General features: G+C 37.8%; 1 protein-coding gene across 10 annotated transcripts in view; it reads right to left on the bottom strand.

Moving 5' to 3' along the window:
- Positions 1-19,818, bottom strand: part of BIRC6 (baculoviral IAP repeat containing 6) — a 383,808-nt gene that overhangs the window by 138,667 nt on the left and 225,323 nt on the right. For all 10 annotated transcript variants that reach the window (XR_007515526.1, XM_049870389.1, XM_049870387.1 and 7 more), the window contains 4 exons: positions 15,716-16,016; positions 10,591-10,808; positions 6,085-6,249; positions 4,283-4,451 (listed from right to left, as the gene is read on the bottom strand). Coding sequence is in view for 9 of the 10 variants with exons in the window: in XM_049870389.1 (XP_049726346.1) it covers positions 4,283-4,451; positions 6,085-6,249; positions 10,591-10,808; positions 15,716-16,016 (853 nt within the window). In the remaining variant the exon portion in view is untranslated. The remainder of the gene's footprint in view (positions 1-4,282; positions 4,452-6,084; positions 6,250-10,590; positions 10,809-15,715; positions 16,017-19,818) is intronic.

The raw sequence follows: 19,818 nt of genomic DNA on the forward strand, positions 1-19,818 counted from the left end.
TTCAGACAGTAAAAGTAAACGGCATTGTATCTCCTTTTTCAACTGAGAATATTAAAGATATTTTTTGTGATCTTCAGTAACCCAATTTTGAAGCAACCAAAATGTAATACCCACTTTTAATTTTATAAAGTAGCAGCAAAAGTGAGGGAAATTATCACATACAAAGGATCCACAATAAGATTTGTTGGCGATTTCTCTTCAGAAACATTAGTATCCAGAAGGCAGTGGAATGACATATTTAAAGTGCTGAAGTTTAGAACTGTCAACCAAGAATTCTATACCCAGCAAATCTGTCCTTCAATAATCAGAGCAAAAGACATTCCCAGATAAACAAAAACTGCAGGAGTTCGTTACCACTAAACCTACCATACAAGAAGATGTTAAAGTGAGTCTTTCAGAGGGAAAGGAAAGGAGGCTAGAAAACAGGGCAAACACAGGGCCAATTTTAAGGTATCGGTGGTTGGCAATTTGTTATTCCTACATGCTTTATAACGACAAATGCATAAAATCTATGTATGTGTTACTGGACAAATGATATATAAAGGTGTATATAAACAACAACATAAATGGGGGAGAGAAGCGGTATAGGAATAGAATTTTTGTATGGTATTGAAGATAAGCTGGTATCAATTTAAACTAGGTTGTTAATTTTTAGGATGCCAAATGTAATCCCCATGGTAACGACATGAAAATATCTAAAAAAATATATATGAAAGAAGAAGGGAATCAAAACACTTCACTACAAAAAATCAATTAAAAACAAAAAGGCAGTATTGGAGAAAACGTGGAACAAAAAAGGTATGTCCCACAAAAAACCATTAGCAAAATGGCAAAAGTCTGTCTTATCAGTAATTAAATGTAAATGGTCTGAATTCTCCAATCAAAAGGTAGAGAATGGCAGAATGAATAAAAACATGATCCTTCTACATGCTGCCTACAAGAGACACACTTTAGACCTAAAGATATAATTAGGTTGAAAGTGAAAGGACAGAAAACCATAGTACATGTAAAAAGTAACCAAGAGAGAGCTGGGATAGCTATTTTAATATCAGACAAAATAGACTTTAAGTTAAATCAAAAGATTTTGTGTATGGTGGGAAATACAGATCTTGCTTCATTTTTCCATATGTGGAAATCCAATTATGCTAGCACCATTTGTTAAAAAGACTATTCCTTCTCCATTGAATGGACTTAGAATCCTTGTTGAAAATCAGCTGACCACAGATGTATGGATTCATTTCTGAGTTCTAAATTTTATTTCACTGGTCTAAGCATCTATCATTAAAGCAGTACTATGCTGTTCTGATTATTCTAGCTGTGTAGTATGTTTTGAATTTGGGAAGTCTGGGGTTTCCTAATTTTTTGTTCTTCAAAATTGCTTTGACCATTAGGAGCCTCTTGCTTTTCCATATAAAGCTGAGGATTAGTTTTTTCACTTCTGTAAAAAATTTTGGAATTTTGATTCAGATTGTGTTGAATCTATAGGTCACTTTGGGTAGTGCTGATACCTTGAGTATATTAAGTCTTCCAATCCATGAACATGGAATGCCTTTCCATCTATTTATAGTCTTCTTTAATCTCTTTCAGCAGTGGAATCTGTGTCCAGTTGCCTCTATGAACAACTGCCTCCTCTGCCATGAGACCAGAACTGTATAGTGTCCAGCTACCATTACTGAATGATTTGATGAAAGATTCTATGGAAGAATCCTGATCAAAAGAGGGAGAAATGCAGCAGAACTTCAAATTCTCAAGGAATCTAGATGTCCTGGAACCACTGAGGCTGTATGACTCCCCCAAAACTATTGCCCTGAGGAAACCTTTAAACCTTGAACTGAAACTATCCCGTAAAGTCATCTTTACACCAAACAACTGTTTAGCTTAATCAGAAAAGAATGTCTGCTTTAAGCATTGCATTCTTTTAAAGAATTATCTATACGAGATCGAAATGACAACAGCAACTTAAAAGGTTAGACGAGGTGCCTAGGGGGCAGCAAGTGTCGATGATGGTGAAAAAACTTAGAATAGGATATCGAGAAAGGACACTGAAGAATGTAACCAACATCACTGAATTGTACACGTAGAAATAGAACTGATGTATGTTTTGCTGTGACTATGTTTACCAAACAAAAATTTTTTTTTAAACTTAAGTAATAGGCGCAAAGGCTTTATATACTGACAAAAGGGTCAACTAATTAAGAAGATACAATTATAAATATCTATGCACCTAATACAAGAGCCCCAAAATATATGAAGCAAACACTGACAGATTTGAAGGGAGAAATAGACAGTTCTACAATAATGGCTAGAAACTTCAATACAGCACTTCTAATAACGAACAGAAAATCTAGCAAAAAAGATCAAAAAGAAAACAGACAATTGAATAACACTATAAAACAACTAGAACTAATAGATTTATACAGTTATTCCACCTAATGGCACAATACACTCTTGCCAGTGCACACAGACTATATTCTAGGTCACAAGATAAGTCTCAATAAATTTAAAAAGACTGAAATCCTACAGAGTATCTTCAACTACAACAGAATAAAACTAGAAACGAATAACAGAAGGAAAACTGGTAATTATGTCACCCAGACAAAAAAACCCAGTGCTGTCGAGTCGATTCCGACTCATAGCGACCCTATAGGTAATTATGTTATATTTAATTATGTTAGTAGTTATGTTAGTGGGCGGAAATTAATCAATACACTAGTAAGCAACCAATGCGCCAAAGAAATCAAAACGGAAATCAGAAAATACTTAGAAATGAATGAAAATGAAAGCAAAGCATACAAGATGCAGCAAAGGCAGTACTCAGAGGAAAACATACAAATAAAATCTACATTAAAAAAAGATCTTCAATTAACAACATAACTTTACAACTTGAGGAACTAGAAAAACAAGGGCAAACTAAACCTAAAGTTACCAGAAGGAAGGAAATAACAAAGAGCAGAACACAAATAAATGGAACAGAGAATAGAAAAACAGCATCAACGAAACCAAAAGTTGGTTCTTTGAAAAGATCAAAAAAAATTGATGAATCTTTAGCTAGACAAAGAAAATAAAGTCAGAAAGTGGGAGATATTACCACCAATTCTAGAAAAATAAAAAGATTATGAGAATACTATGAACTGTGTGCCAACAAATTGGACAACCTAGATGAAACGGACAAATTTCTAAAAACACACAAACTAACTGAAATGACTCAAGGAGAAACAGAAAATCTCAACATACTCGTAACAATTGAAGAGATTCAATCAGTAATTAAAAACCTCCCAACAAAGTCCTAGAACAGACGGCTTCACTGGGGAATTCCATCAAACCTTTTAAGAACTGACACCAATGCTTCTTAAACTCTTCTGAAAAATAGAAGAGTAAGGAATATTACCTAAATCATTCTGCAAGGACAGCATTACCCTGATACTAAGGCCATACAAAGGCATTGTTAAGGAAAGAAAACTACAGGCCAGTATACTTTAAAATACAGATGTAAAACTTTACCACGAAGTATTAGCAAACTGAATACAACAGGATTTTACACCATCATCAAGTGGGGTTTACCCAAGGAGTGCAAATGTGCTTCAACATATGAAAATCAATCAATGTATCACATTAACAAGACAAAAAACCATATGATCATCTCAATCAATGCAGAAAATGCATTTGCCAATATCCAACACACTTTCAGGGTAAAAACACTCCACAAATAGGAGAAATGGAGAATTACTGTTTAAGGGGTACTGCGTTTCTGTTTACAAGGATAAAAAACATCTGAAAATGGATACTGGTGATGGTTGTATAACAGGGTGAATGTAATTTATGTCACTGAATTACACATCTTTTACCACAATTAAAACAAAAAAAAAAAAAACAGAAGTTTAATCAATGGTATCCAGATTAGAATATTTTCATGCAGTTTCTGGCTTTTGTCTTAGCATTTTCAGCTACAGGTTATTAAAATCAATAAATGTGCTTTCACAGGTGAAGCCAAAGGAATTATGAAAACTTTTATTTTGTATTCTACAACAAGTTGCTACATAGTGCTAAATTAAAGGGCAAAAAATCCCTTAAGAAATTTTTAGAAATAAATTTTCTGAAGAGAATTAAAAAATATAAATCTATCAAACTCACACCTACAAATACTAGGGAAGAGTAACATCAAAAATTCAATTTTTTAAGTTAAACTGATACTAAAATGTAAGCAAAACTGATAAATGTAAAAAAAAAAAAAAAAAACTCACCCACAAAGATATTTCAGAGGATTAATTACAATGTGATGTACCTGAATCATTTCGTAGATAAGATGACATGGCTGGGATAAGGCAGGACTGACTGAGAAGTTCAAGAAGCACAGAAGGAAGGGCATTATTGTTCTGTCCTCTACTCTCTTGAGATGACTGAGCTTCTCCATTTACTGCACCACTCACAGGGTTTATATAACTTGCAAGAACCTGAAAATAAAAATCATTGCATTAAAATCAGAATTTAGCTTTATGTACATTAAAGGCCTGTATTATGTTAGATAATCAATCTGAATACCAAAAGCATATAATTTGAACTCGTGCTTTATGTTTTCAAAATTAAGGCATTTTTTGGTTCAAATTTTCCAAAAGAAAATGATGTATTTTCCATGTGCAAGGTGTGGAATCACCTTGAAAAAGGAATTTGGTCTTTGGCTGTGGTTTTGAGAAGCCTGAGGACAGAGAGGCCTGAGGACCACATGGGGGTCCGATATTTACTAAGCCTCATAATGCATAATGCAATTTATCATGGCTATGTGATGAGACCAATAAAGGCCTTGGAAGACAGAGGCTCAGGGATCTTCTGGCTTGGACAGAGGAAAGGTTTGCATAAGGTAGCGTGTCTTCTTTGGGACATGGAAGCTCTGCACTGTGACCTTTTCCAGATCTATGCATAAGAGATCACCTTATGCATCTCATTTGTACCCTTTTTTGTTACAATAAAGCTGTTACCACAGGTATGGTTTCTCCTGTGAGCTCTGTGAGCCGTTCCAGTAAATTGTCGAACCCAAAAGAGCAGGGTGAGCCAGCCAAACTGAAGTCGAGGGAGTCATGTGGGCTACCAGGTGTGAAGTAGAGGTAGTCATGCAGACTCATGAACTTGCAATTGGTACCCACTGACCTGGCACTGGGTGGAAGGGGATGAAAGGGAGAAGGGCTACGTGGAGCAGCTGGAATCTGAACTTGACAGGGAAGGGACGCTGAGATTTCCAAATGATGCAGCTGGTGTGTGGAGTGGGATTTGTTATCTACCACACAATTTGGTGTCACAGGTAGATGATCTTAGTTTCTCGGGACCATTACTGCACAATTAGTGTAGTCAGCAGGGTGAGCTAGAGTAGGCCCTGACTGCTCAGCATGATAGTGTTGTTCACAAAGGATAAACACATAGAAGAAACAACCTAAGAACACAAGCCAAAAACTTAGTAGCAACTCTGATATTATTTATAGTCATATTTTATTGAATAGATTCAGTTTACTCTTTGAGGGAGGGTGACAAAATCTTAGAATTTTACACCAGGTAAAGCAACCTACCCTCACCCTATTCTAGAATTTCTTTAAAATTGCAGAAAATAAGGCTCACAGGCTTTACCAACATCAACCAATTAGTTGAAGCATTTCCCCTTCTCATTTTTGTAGCACAAAGACCTTCTATACTAGTTCAAATTGCCTATTCTAGAAAAGGAAAAAATGTGAGAAACAAAGATATAAATAAGATATCTATAAAAAATGTATGTAATAATAAATGCAGAGTTCAGATACTGTACTGTAAGTTGAAAGGATATTAGGAAGAAGCAACATACAGTACATTTTCCAGTTTTTGGATTATTTTATCCTTCCATTTTTCTCCTGGCGAAGAAGCTAATTGAAAGGGGAAATTTTACCTACAAAGAAGGAAAAATAATCTTTGACCAGCAGTGCCTTAAATGCATCTGGATCTGGGAATACAAGTGGCATAAAAGTAGCTAAGGATGAGTTGGCTGAATCATCACTACTTAAAAATCAGTACAAATAAAAAATAATTTAACTGTTATCACTGACCATACCAACTTCACAAATATACCTGCAAAAGACAGGTAACATGTTCTTCTTCCAGCCTTTGTTTAGTTAAGGCTTGTTCCACATCCCAGCCAGAAGCTGTAGAGCCTGTTCCAAAGCCAGTACCTTTGGCCCAATATAACTGCTGTTCTTCTGTTGATGTGGGGTTATGAGAGCTTGACACCTGTGGCTTATAATAACAGAAACATAAAAATGTGTAACTATGGCTTTATTTATCCTTAACAATATTTACAGCAAATGAAGGGTAAACCAGCTTAAAAACCTGTTGCTGTCGAGTTATGACTCATAGGAACCCTATAGGACAGAACAGAACTGCCCTATAGGGTTTCCAAAGAATGACTGTTTTTTTTTTGGTTAGCAGCTGTAGCTCTTAACCACTATGTCACCAAAGCAGAGGACATATTAAAAGTGCAGATAGTGTGGAAGCAGAAGAAAATGACTGTGAACCACTGGTTTACTGACATAACTTCACAGACGGTAAAGGTCAGTTCTTTATTATTTTTGCAGAACAAAGAATTTTGGAATAAGGACCCTTCTTTAAGAAATTTTCATTAAACTTAACATACTATGTACTACTCCTAAAACAGTTGCAATTAAGTGTTATTTTCAAGGTTAAATGACAAGTAACATCTAAGCTTTTGTGTGTGTGTGATTTAGCAGAAATAGGGGCCTGGTGGCGTAGTGGATAAGAACTTGGCTGTTAACCAAAAGGTCGGCAGTTTGAATCACCAGCCGCTCCATGGAAACCCTATGGGGCAGTTCTACTCTCTGCAATAGGGTCACAGCAAGAGGTTTGGTTTGGTTTTGGCTTAGCAGACGTATTTTCTAAAAAGGATTACGTAGAAACAATACTTTTATAAACTGATCTGATATACAGTTTCATGGATTTTTAACTGAGGAATTGCATGTTTCATATTTTATAAGATCAAATATTAAACGAATTATTAAAATTTCATTATCATACAAACATTTACTAGTAGAATCAAGGTTACTGATAAAAACAGCAATTTATTTTTAAGAAACTTTTTTACTGTGAAGTATAACATACATTCAGAAAGAGCAATAAGCAAAAATGTAAAACTTGATGTATTATCACAAAGCAAACACCTATTTAACATGCAAGTCAGGAATTAGATCACTGCATCCCAGAAACTCCCTCTGTTCCATCTCTTATTCATCACACTCTCACTCACCTGCAAAACTAACTATAAGTCTGACTTTGTTGTATTTATCAGCCCCAGTCTCAGAAGCCTAGCTCAGACAAGTCAGTGAACCGTAACTGTCCAGGCTTGAACTAGACTGGAGGGCAGGGGCGGGAGATCAGTGATAACCAGGACTGACAAGTATACACAATAGGAAGTAGAGGTAGATCCTTGTGGAGACTGCCAAAGGTAGGAGCATCAGGGAGGGAAGAAACAAGTAAAGGACTATTGCTTGGGTGACAAGACCAATAGCAGACTCAGCCTCAAGACTCCTCACAGAAGCAGGATAGGATGGGCAGCAAGACAGCCAGGAAAAAAGCAGACCCTTCCTCTTCTCCTTGCAAGTGGGCTGGCTCAAGCTCCTGATCACACTCACCTGAGAACAGGCACTACTTTAATTTTCTTTATAATTTTACCACCTAAGCATGGAGTCCTAGTCACTATAGCTTAGTCCTGTCTAGTTTTTTTCATTTTCATATAAATGAAATCATTATATCTGGCATTTTTAGCTGTATTTGTGAGATTTATCAATACTGTTAAGTGTAGTTACCTGTAGTTATTTACTTTTGTTACAATATAGTATTCCATTACATAGTGGACCCACATTTACTTATCCTTTCTACTGCTGATGAACATTTCCAGATAGGTATTAATACGAAGGATGATGGGACAGTATCTGGTATTGTTGGTTTTTAAATTTAGAGATTCTGATGAGTATGTAATGGTAGTGCACTGGTTTTAATTTGTACTTTTCTGATAACTAATAGACTACCATTTCACTTTTACTGGATAATTCAATAGTCTCTTTATGAAGTATACATTCAAGCATTTTGCCTATTTTTCTAAATTGGGTTATCTGCCTTTATTTATTGACCTTTTCTACATACACAGGAAATAAGTCGTTTATCAGATATATGTAACAGAGATATCTTTTTTCATTCTGTGGCTTACCTTTTCATTCTCTTATATTTTTGGTAGAAAAAAAAATTCTTAATTTTAATGTAGTTAGCCCCCATCCCATCCCCTAACTTGTTCTCCTTAAGGGGTAGTAGCTTTTGGTATCCTAGTCAAGAAATCTTTGTCTACTCCAAGACTATAAAGGTATTCACCTATTTTTTCTTATAACAGGATACTATATATATTATATACATTTATATTTACCATCTACTTAGAATTAAAGATTTATTTTTATTCCTCGTGGATACTGAAATGACCTTGCACTATTTATTGATAAGACCATTCTCACTCCATTATGCTGCAGTGTTACCTTTGTCATATACCCACCCACCATTGTCGATTCGGACTCACGTCAACCCTACAGGACAGAGTACAACTATATGCCCCACAAGGTTTCTAAGGCTGTATATCTTTGCTAAAGCCGACTGCCACATCTCTCTCCCACAGAGCAGCTGGTGGGCAGTTGAGCACTTTAACCACTGTGTCACCAGGGCTCCTTTGTCAGATACCAGGTGAACATATATATGTGGGTATGGTATCTGAATCATCTATTCTGTTTACTGGGATATTAATCTATGCTTCCACCAATACTATAGCTTTACACATATGGTAGCATAAGTCTGCTAAGATTTATCGATCTTCTTTGAACGACCTTATTCTTGATCCTTTGCATTTCCATATAAACTTTACAATTGGCTTGTCAATTTTCTTCAAAATAAATCTGAAAGTGTATCAAACTTAAGGATCAATTTTGGAAGAGATTCCTGCTTTTGGGCTCCTATGCCCATTAGTCTCGTATACATGATTGAACTATGAAGCACATCCCTCCATGTGTGTTACTGTTGGCCCTATAGACTTGTCTAATCCTTGGCTGAAGGGTGAACCTCAGAAGTGACTTCAGTACTGAGTTAAAATGGTGTCCAAGGGTCATACTCCTGGGGTTTCCCCAGTCTCTATCAGACCAGAAAAGTCTGGTCTTTTTTGTGTGTGTATGTGAATTTGAATTTTGTTCTACATTTTCCCCCCGTTCTGTCCAAGACCCTCCACTGTGATCCCCGCCAGAGCTGTTGGTGGTGGTAAGCAGGCACCACCTAGTTGTTCTGGGCTTCGTCTGGTGGAGGTTTTGGTAGTTGTGGTCCGTTAGTCCTTTGGACTAATCTTTCCCTCGTGTCTTTGTGGAGAAGGCGATAGTGCTGACACATTGCAAGGCTGGCAATACAATGTCACAAAACACCTGTGTATTACCTGTGTAATGACAAACTAACTTGATATGCAAACTTTCACCTAAATCACAATAAAAAAGTAATAATGATCCATGAAAAAAAAGTGTTTCTTTTGAAGAAATTACATTTTTTGCATTGTTGTATCTTCTAATCCATGAGGGACAGACATGGACGCAGATCCCAGTACATTAAAGTCTTGTGTTTCTTGAGAAAATTTCATATATTTTATGCGGAGAGATTTTACATACCCTTTTTCAGATTTATTCTTATGCATTTTTTATTTTTTGATGCTATTCTAAAAATACCTTTTAAAAACTCATGTTTGTTGCTGGTATACAGAAATTAACTGATTTTTATGTACTGACCTTGTATATCACCGCCTTGTTAAACTCACTCCATTAACTATGTTTTGGATTTTCTATGAATACAACCAAATCATCTAGAATAATGAGGGCTTTTTTTTCTTCTTTTTCTTGTCCTTCTGTAGTGGCTAGAACCTCCTATTCATTAATATAATTCTCTAAAGTTCAAGAAAGAAAAGGAACCCTGTGGTATAGTGTTAAAGCAACTGACTGCTAATCGAAAGGTCAGCAGTTCAAAACCACCAGTGGCTCCGTGGGAGAAAGACGTGGGAGTTAGCTTCCATAACCAAAATCAAACCCATTGCCGTTGAGTTGATTCTGACTCTTAGTGACCCGATAGAGATTTACATTCTTGGAAACCCTAAGGGATCACTGTGAGTTGGAATCAACTTGACGGCAGTAGGCCTGGTGTTTTTGGTTTTTCAAGGAAAGAAAGGAAGAAGGGTTGCAGTATAAAATCAACACATCCTGGTAAATGGGAATGATTATTAAGCTCCTAAATATTTTCTGGTTTTCAACTGCATGGGTTAATTTACAGTTTTCTGAAGGAGTACAAAATAAATTCATAGTTTCTCTTAAATATCCTTTGTTTTAAAACCAAAAACCCAGTGCCATCGAGTCAGAATTTAGGAGCAAAAAAGGAACAATCAAGTCTCCAAAATATTAGCTACTTCAGAAAAAAATGTATTCTACAACGGGTTTACGAGTTATACTCCACAAATTGACTTTAGTTTTTCATAATGCAAAAAATTTAGATTAAACCTACCTCTGTTTGATTGAGGTTAGAGTTTGGAACTCGTGGGGCATGGTGACTCAGAGCAGAGAGACAGACAAGAATGAGATGCAGTGCTCCAATTTCCAATGCCATCCGCCTTAGTAGTACACCATCATCAGTTGTCAAAGGTGTAGTGCTAAACAAGCTACGAAGGACATGGAAAGGAAGGGTTGGAAGCACATTGGCTGATGGAGATTGGAGAATATGACCTAGATTAAAAAACAAAAGGATGCAAAATAAAAAAAAATATTTTAAAATACAGGAAGGAGCTATATACCAGGTTATAAGTTAATAATGATTATGTAATATAAAATTATATCACTAAATTTGTTATAATACAACCAACTACCACAAATACAATAGTAATAACTTAAATTTTAATGATAAATGTCAGGAAGAGCTCTGTAAGACATAGTATATGTAAACTCCGATATAGTATTTGCATTATAATTAATGGCCATGGATTTTGTCTTAATGGATTATGACTAAATCACTACAAAATAGAATTTAAATTAAACCGTAACCACTAAAAAAGAAGCAGTAAAAGTTTCTTGTTAACAGTAAGAAATTAACCACTTGCTTTGGGAGCAGTTTTAACCATGAACAGATAATGAAAGAATGATACTACTACTTTTTGTTGCAACACCATTTTCTACTATATTCTAACCAAAAAGAAGTGTTAAATGCAAATAAAACAAAACAAAAAACACTGCGCCATGAGTAGATGAAATAACTATAATAGACGTGGGTATCAGAATTATGCTGTTAAATAAATATTCATTAAAAGTAGTCTGAAATGGCATAAAGGCAATTCTTACTCCATTTCTGCTTAGGGTTACATCTACTGTCTAGTAACACAGTACTAAAATAAAATCTTTCTTATCTGTCCATCTATTTAAAACAACAAAAAAAATCTGATCAAGTAATTAGAAATTCCTCACCTACTAGAATAAGTACACCCACTCCTAACTTATCAGCTACTGCATTATCTAACATTTTGCATTTATGACAATAGTAAAAATCTACTATCCGACTATTCTGCACATTAATGACATATGTCTGGCAGTAATAAACATGGAGGTGCAAGGCGAGAGTAGCGCAGCCTGTGATGGTTTAGGTTATGTGTCAACTTGGTTGGGCCATGATTCTCAATGCTTTGGCAGTTACGTAATGATGTAATTTGGCAGTCAGGTAATGATTAGTCATCTTCCACTTTCACGTAACAACCTGCTCTTTGGAACCTAACCATGTCAGTAAGTGAGGAGTAGGTTTATATACAATTCATATATGAAACCAAACAACTAAAACTAGTATGGAAAAGCTGTAATTTTTATGGCAATTATAACAGAAATCATTTAAAATAATGTCAACATTTCTGAAATATTACATCAATATGACTGTCTTAGTCATCTAGTGCTGCTGTAACAGAAATACCACAAATGGATGGCTTTAACAAAGAGAAATTTATTTCTTCACAGTAACGTAGGCTGAAAGTCCAAATTCAGGGCGTCAGCTCCAGGGGCGCGCTTTCTCTCTCTCTTTTGGCCTTCTCATCAATCTTCCCCCAGACTAGGAGCTTTTCTGTGCAGGGAACTCAGGTCCAAAGGACGCACTCTGCTTCTGGCACTGCTTTCTTGGTATGAGGTCCTCAACTCTCTGCTTGATTTCCCTTTACTTTTTGGCTCTTGAGAGATAAAAGGTGGTGCAGGCCACACCCCAGGGAAAAACTCCCTTTACGTTGGATCAGGGATGTGACCTGGTAAGGGTGTTACCTCCCACCCTAACCCTCTTTAACATAAAATTACAATCACAAAATGGAGGACAACCACACAATACTGGACATCATGGCCCAGCCAAATTGACACACACATTTTTGGGGGGACATAATTCAATCCATGACATTCCACCCTTTGGCCCCCACCCGAAAAAAAAATCACATCCTGCAACATGCAAAACATATTCACCCCATCATGTTATAGCAAAAGTCTTAACTCCAAGTCCAAACTCCAAAAGTCCCTCTTCATCTGTGAAATCTAGAATACAAGTTATCTGCTTCCAAAGGTACAATGGCAGAACAGGCACAAGCTACACATTTCCATTACAAATGGGAGAAACTGGAGGATAAGAAGGCGTAACAGGCATCAAACAAGTCAGCAAAACATATTATGTCACCCCTCTAGGCTTTGAAAATACTCCTCTGTTCTCTGAGACAATTTACACAATGGCCATGCTCTCCAGACCCTAGGTATTGGCCACACTCCAGATTCTGAGTGGAGGGCCCTCGGCCCTGGGCTTCAGCTCTGCCTTTCAGGCCTACTGGGACAGCAACTATGCTCCCTTGGCTTAGGTGCACAATTTTCCTAGTCCATCTGAGTGGCAACTCCACCTTTAAAAACACCAGAGACCATGGCTCCATACTTTGAAACCCCAGAGGCCATGGCCATACCTTTTTAGACAGAGGCAGCTCCACTGCCTGTGTTCCTTGTCTCTTCAGCTTCTGCTTCCTGGGTTCCTGGCCTCTTGGCTCCTCAGGCCTATACCTGCATCTGCTCTGCTGGGGTGAGTGTTCCAAAGCTCTGTAGATCTACTAATAAGTGCCTGGAGGCACCCCACTCCACCAGGAAGCTTCTTGCGCATAAGCACTCAGCTCTCTTGCTCCATGGGTCAGCAAGTCTAGCGCCACTGGTAAGTGCCGAGACGCACCCCACTCCACCAAGAAGCCTCCTGCAAATAGGCATTGAGCACTCTTGCTCTGTGGTTCGGCTCTAGTGCTGTCTGGCGCTGGTCTCCTGGTTCTGCTGCTGCTGGTACTTTGCTGCTGTTTCTCACCATCTGCACCTCGTCTGGTGTTAACTGTTCTCCTTACTTCCTTCTAAGTCTTCTATCCATTCAGTTTCAAAACCACCTCCACACTTTAGGTATCTGTTAGAGCAGCACCCTACTCGTGGTATGAAATTCCATCTTAGTCATCTAGTGCTGTGTAACAGAAATACCAGAAGTGGATGGCTTTGACAAAGAAAAATTTATTTCCTCACAGTCTAGTAGGCTAGAAGTCCAAATTCAGGGTGTCAGCTCCAGGGGAAGGCTTTTTCTCTCTGTTGGCTCTGGAGGAAGGTCCTTGTCATCAGTCTTCCCTTGGTCTGGGAGCCTCTCTGTGCAGGAATCCCAGGTCCAAAGGATGCGCTCTGCTCCCAGTACTTCTTTCTTGGTGGTATGAGGTCCCTAACTCTCTGTTTGCTTCACTTTCAACTCTCATAAGATAAAAGCTGGTACAGGCCACACCCCAGGGAAACTCCCTTTACACTGGATCAGTGATGTGACTTTAGAAAGGGTGTTACATCCCACCCTAATCCTCTTTAACCACAGGCAGAGATTATGATTTATAACACATCGGAAAATCACAAAATGGAGAACAGCCACACATGGCCTAACCAAGCTGACACATATTTTGGGGGGATATAATTCAATCCATTACAATGACAATATAAAAGAAAAAGTATGTAGTTTGAATATCTTATAGCTTCACATTTTCAGAGATCCACAAATAAAGTCATACTGTTTTATTAGACTAAACATACTTTGCGGTGCAGGGTTTAACTGTTTATTCTTTCTATATGGCATGTTAGAAAACCACCCCTACTCAAAACCATGTGATGTTAAAATAACATAATACTGATTTTCAAATTGAATGGTTATTCAGTGAACAATCAGAGGTAACCAGAATGAAAATCTACTTGCAAGGTTGCTAGGCTCTCCTGTGATTTTCTTTTCTTTCCTTTTATTAAATAAAAATGCTAACTCAACAGAACAAGCACCATAGCTTTCTATTACCATTCTATATCATCATTACAGCATTATGATATATATTATATATATGTATATATAAAAAAACAACAAACTGGTTGCCACAGAGTCGATACTGACTCATAGCGACCCTATTAAAAAAAAAAAAAAAAAACAGGGTAAAACTGCCCCACAGAGTTTCCAAGGCGCAGCTGGTGGATTCATACTGTCAGCCTTTTGGTTAGCAGACGTAGTCCTTAACCACTATGCCACCAGGGTTTCCATATATTATATACTATTTTGTTATTATTTTCCATATTCTGTTCTAATTTGCTACCAGATTCACTCTCTTAAAAACAATTCTCATCACACTACTTTGCTTAAGTTTTAATAAATCCTCACTGCCAATGAGAATAAAATCGAAAGTTCTTAATGAGCCTTTCTATGATCTGTTACAAGTATCAGCTTTCAAAATGAGCTCTCACTGCTTCCTTTTATGCAAATTTTGTTTAGATAACTTACCCTTTCTCTCACAGGTTCTGAGCTTCCCAACTGCTCAAAACATTTCCTCTTTCCGAAATGACTCAACCCAACCTAAATCTAATCTACCTTCAAGGCCCCATTAAAATAACTATACCACTTCATTTACAATAATGGATAGTAAAGGAATAATCTCACAACATGAGCCTTTGTAATACAGGCAGTCCCCAGATTACCAGTAAATTCCGTTTCTAACCTGTCTTTAAATCATATTTGTACATTAAGTTGGAACATTTAGCAATCAGTCAAATGTTTTTCTTAGTTTAAGAACAACACAAATATATAGCATACCTTTCTACATAAAAAACATTAAACACTTCTAGATACACTAAAATATCTTTAACATAATGTTTTGATGTGCATCAAAAAGTAGCACGCATTTGTTATTATGAACCATCTTATGTACCTTGAATTTTCAACATAAAAGGATTTACGGGGGTTGGTTGTAACCATGAACTGTATGTTAACTGGGAAGATCCTAACCCAGGAACTGCTTCTATGTACCTGTCTCATAGCTTTTCTAAGTTGTTAGCTCATGTGTTTATATATATACATTCCTCATTGTTATTACTGGAGGACTTCAGCTGCCTGAGGGCAGAATGTACACACCCGCTTCATCTTTAAATCTCTCCAATGATACCCTGCAATTCTGTAAGCGCTCAGTGAATACTTTTTGAATGAATAAATTAAAATGAGGATTATTTAGATAACTTTACAAAGACTATAAATGCAATTAATAACATGGTACTTACATATGTATTGATAAATTTAATTAATAACAGTAAACACTTACTTCCTTCTCCATCATCTGTCACTCCCAAAACTAATCGAAGAAGGCACTGGGCATGTTTTCTCTCTCTCAGTAGCACTTCAGCATAGCCCGGAAGACGCAGAAATAATCCAAAAGCAGCCAAAGAATGTGCAGGTATGGGAGACATGGTCTGTACTGCTGACTTAATAGGTGGAGGCTCAGATGCAATGGTTTCTGGTGCTTCATAAACTAATTCCCCCGATTGTTCAATGGTCACCCATTCAAACTGATCACTATCCTTTGGCTTTTCCTGAGTGGTAGATGTTACAACTGGAGCGCTCACCTAAAGAAAAAAAACTGTATTTGACTTTGCATGTATCAATAAAAAAAAATATCAGGTTCAAATTAAAGACTTCAAATGATTTCTTCAATATATGGGAATGTAAGGAATAATGTGTGCCACTGAGTTGATTTCGACTCACAGAGATCCTATATAAGGAACAATAAAATGATTTATTTTAAAAAACAAGCTTTAATAAACATCAGGAGGCACGTGACATCATGACTAAGGTGTGTCTGTCAAGTGTCTCTACCTTAAAGTTATTGTTTTGCTCTTTGAAACTAAGTAGCTACAGACAGAATCTGAGACTATGTAAGTAATGTCTTTCTCACCAAACTTCCACACATTAGTTTTAGCATTTATTGATTCTTGCCTGAAACAATTATTAATACTGTAATATGTATGTATGTGTGCGTGCCTTTATAAACAAAATTTCTGGTCTGTATTCTTCAAAAAGTTCAACGTCATAAAAGACAAACACATTAGAACTGTTTGAGATTAAAGCAGACTAAAGACACATGATAACTAAATGCAACCCATGATACTGAATAACCTTGGACCACCACCAAGTATGCAAAAGAAAAATAAATATTTTTTTTCTTTTGGCCCTAAAGGACGTTAGCGCGCCAAAAGGCAAAATTCGAATAAGAACTATAGCTTAGATAACAATACTGTGTCAATGGTAATTTCCGGATTTTGTTCTTAGGGGTAAAGGAGTATCATGTCTACAATTTACCCTAAAATGGTTAAGAGAAATACTCTGATTCTAAAAATGACGGTCATAGAAACCTGTTATTTTATTTAAAAACTCTTTATTTCTCTTGCTTAGTTATGGATAATATACGTCACTCAGGGAAGTGCTAATTAGAAGTTTCACGATCAAACATATAATTTAATAAATACTAAACTAACCAAAGAATTCTCACATTACTCATAAAATGGCCCCCTAGAGTCAGTCTATTGAAGTCATATATTTAAGGATCATTGGTGAGAATACAGAGAGACATATTTTTAAGACATTCCTAAAATACTAAATGCATCTGTATACAGAATAAAATAGCTGCAAAACTGATGCCAGTCCTAAAGGGACTATTGAGGTTTGGACAAGGATAACAGAAAATGAAATACCCCAATTGTAGGTGCATGGGAATTCAAGGCACTTTTCACTCAGAAATTAAATCTATTCCAATAACATTTTCCAAGTCACATTCAAGTAGTTTTATATTCATTATGTTATGCTGCACAAAAAGATAGTTTACTGTCTTGTCATCATTCAACATCTTAAAATATTATTTCTCAAATTATGTGACAAAATAAATACACTGAAAGCAAAAACTAAAAGCTCTTGATCATTACATGTATATTTTTTAATGAGTTGGAATATGGAAAGACTTGCAACCTTACCAAAATCAGAGAAGGGCAAATAAAATAATCTTATATTATACAATTGCTCATAGCAACTTTGATATATATATATATAATTATTCATAACAACTTTATTCATAATAGCCAAAAATTTGGAGCAATCAAACTGCTCATCAACATTAAGACTCAGAAGTATACTGTGGTATAATTATATATATATATAATAGTGGTTCAGGCAAAAACAAAGATTAAGGATAGAGCGTCAGCAAAGATGCACATTGTTGAGGATGAGACAAAATATTTGGTAACCATACTATCCGATAAGGATTTCATATCCAGAATGTATAAAGAACTCTTACAACTCAACAACAAAAAGAACAAAGAACCCAAATGAAAACTGGGCAAAGGCACCAAGAACAGCAGACAGGGAGTATGGGAAAGCAGCTTCACGGAGCTCCCAGCAGGAGACAGAGCACCCAATAGCCAGTGATACACGCTTTCCCACCTGCCATTCTTCTTCCCCCTTTGCAACTTCTGGTGCTTTCCAGTAAGCCATAGTCGCTCCACTGGGGAGATGTTGTCTGCTTGCCTCACTTGCATTCATCCCGCCCACACCGACCAGCTCCTTCAGCACCATTTTTTTGTTGCTCTTGTTGCTTTTTTTGGCTTCTTTTGGTTTCTTCTCTCTCTCTCACCTCCTTCCTTTCCCTTCTCTTGAACACCTTGCTCCATGTGCCATCCCCACTCCTTAACAGGCTGCGCAGTGCCACTTGGCTGGGGAGCCACTTCCCTGGTCAGTGCCACCATGCCAGTGGGCTCCCTAGGGGCTCTTGCTCCCTAGAGGCATTTTTTCCCCTTTTCTCAGTTTCTTGTCTCTGTCTACCTCCCTTGCATTTCTTTCTCCCAGACACCTGTTTGCCGTGTACCCTCTCTGCTCCTTCTTGACAGGCTATGAAGCGCTGCTTGGCTGCAGAGCCATTTCCCTGGTGAGCACCACCATGCTATGGGGTCCCTGGGGGTATTTTTTTTCTTTTTCCCCTTTTGTTTTTCTTCGTTTCTCGGTTTCTCATCTCTCACTACCTTCCTTCTTTTCCTGTCTCCTGAATACCTGGCACTGTGTGATATCTTCGTTCCTTTTACACGGGCTGTGCAGTGCCACTCAGTTTGGGAGCTACTTCCCCGGTCTGCACCACCAAGCCAATAAGCTCCCTGGGGATTTATTTTTTTCTTTTCTTGGTTCCTTGTCTCTACCATGCTTCCCTTTTTTGCCCCTGAACACCTGGTGCTGTGTGCCATCTTTGCTCCTTCAAGACAGGCTGTGCAGTGCTGCCCAGCTGGGGAGTCACTTCCCTGGTCCGTGCCACCACATCAGTGGGCTCTCTTGGGGCATTTGTTTTTTCTTTCTCTCTCTACGTTCCTTCCTTACCCACTCCTGAACACCTGGCACTATGTGTCATCTCTGCTCCTTCTTCACGGGCTTTGCAATGCTGCTTGGCTGGAGACTTGCTTCCGGTGGGCGCCCTTGAGGCATTTCTTTTGTTTTTTCTCACTTTTGTGTCTCTCTCTACCTTCTTTCCTTACCCTTCTCCTGAACACCTGCTGCTGTGTGCCATCTCTGCTCCTTGATGAGCTGTGCGGCACCGCCAGGCTGGGGATCTACTTCCAGTGGGCTCCCTTTGGACATTGTGTTTTCTTCCTTCTGTTTTTTCCTTGGCTTCTTGTCTCTCTCTACTTTTCTTCCTTTACCTCCCCCTAACCACCTGGCATCTTTTTTTTTTTTTTTTTTCCCGTTAGTTTCTTCTCTCTCTCTCCATTCCTTCCATTCCATTCTCCCAACCACATGGTCACATGTGCCTGTCTCTCTTTTTTAAAAGTCTAGTTTCTCATCTTTTTCTTCCCTTCTTCCTTTCCTTTCTCCTGCCCACCTAGCTGCATGTGCCATATCTGTCTGTTCTTGATGGGCTGTTCCTCACTGCCTGGCTAGAAAGCCACCAGCACATGGTTTCCCCGTGATTGTACCAATCCAACAGCAAGCTTTCTCAGCACTTTTTTTTGGCTCCTGTTTCTCTCTCCTCTTTTTCTTCTATCCCACACCCACTTAGTTCCAAACATCACAACATCACCCCTCCCTCCTGCCTATCTGCACTGTGTGCTGAGCACCACACCCCTGAGCAGCATAGGCAAAGTCTACTGGAACCTCTCCTGCACTAACTCCCAGTCCCACTCTGTCAACCCATCCCAGACCCTCCCACATAGCTGAGCAACAGGTCCTGCCCACTGGACCAGGTGGTGGGAAGTATCGTGCCCACAAAAGAGCAAACAACAAAGAATGCCCAGCCTGGCTGCTCAGAGATCACCAAATAATACAAAAAATCAGGATGAAACAAACAAATCTACAATCAATAAACAAACAAAATAACTACTGAATGTCCCGAAGACA

Source organism: Elephas maximus, chromosome 26 (genome assembly GCF_024166365.1).
Source record: "Elephas maximus indicus isolate mEleMax1 chromosome 26, mEleMax1 primary haplotype, whole genome shotgun sequence".
Lineage (NCBI taxonomy): Eukaryota > Metazoa > Chordata > Mammalia > Proboscidea > Elephantidae > Elephas > Elephas maximus.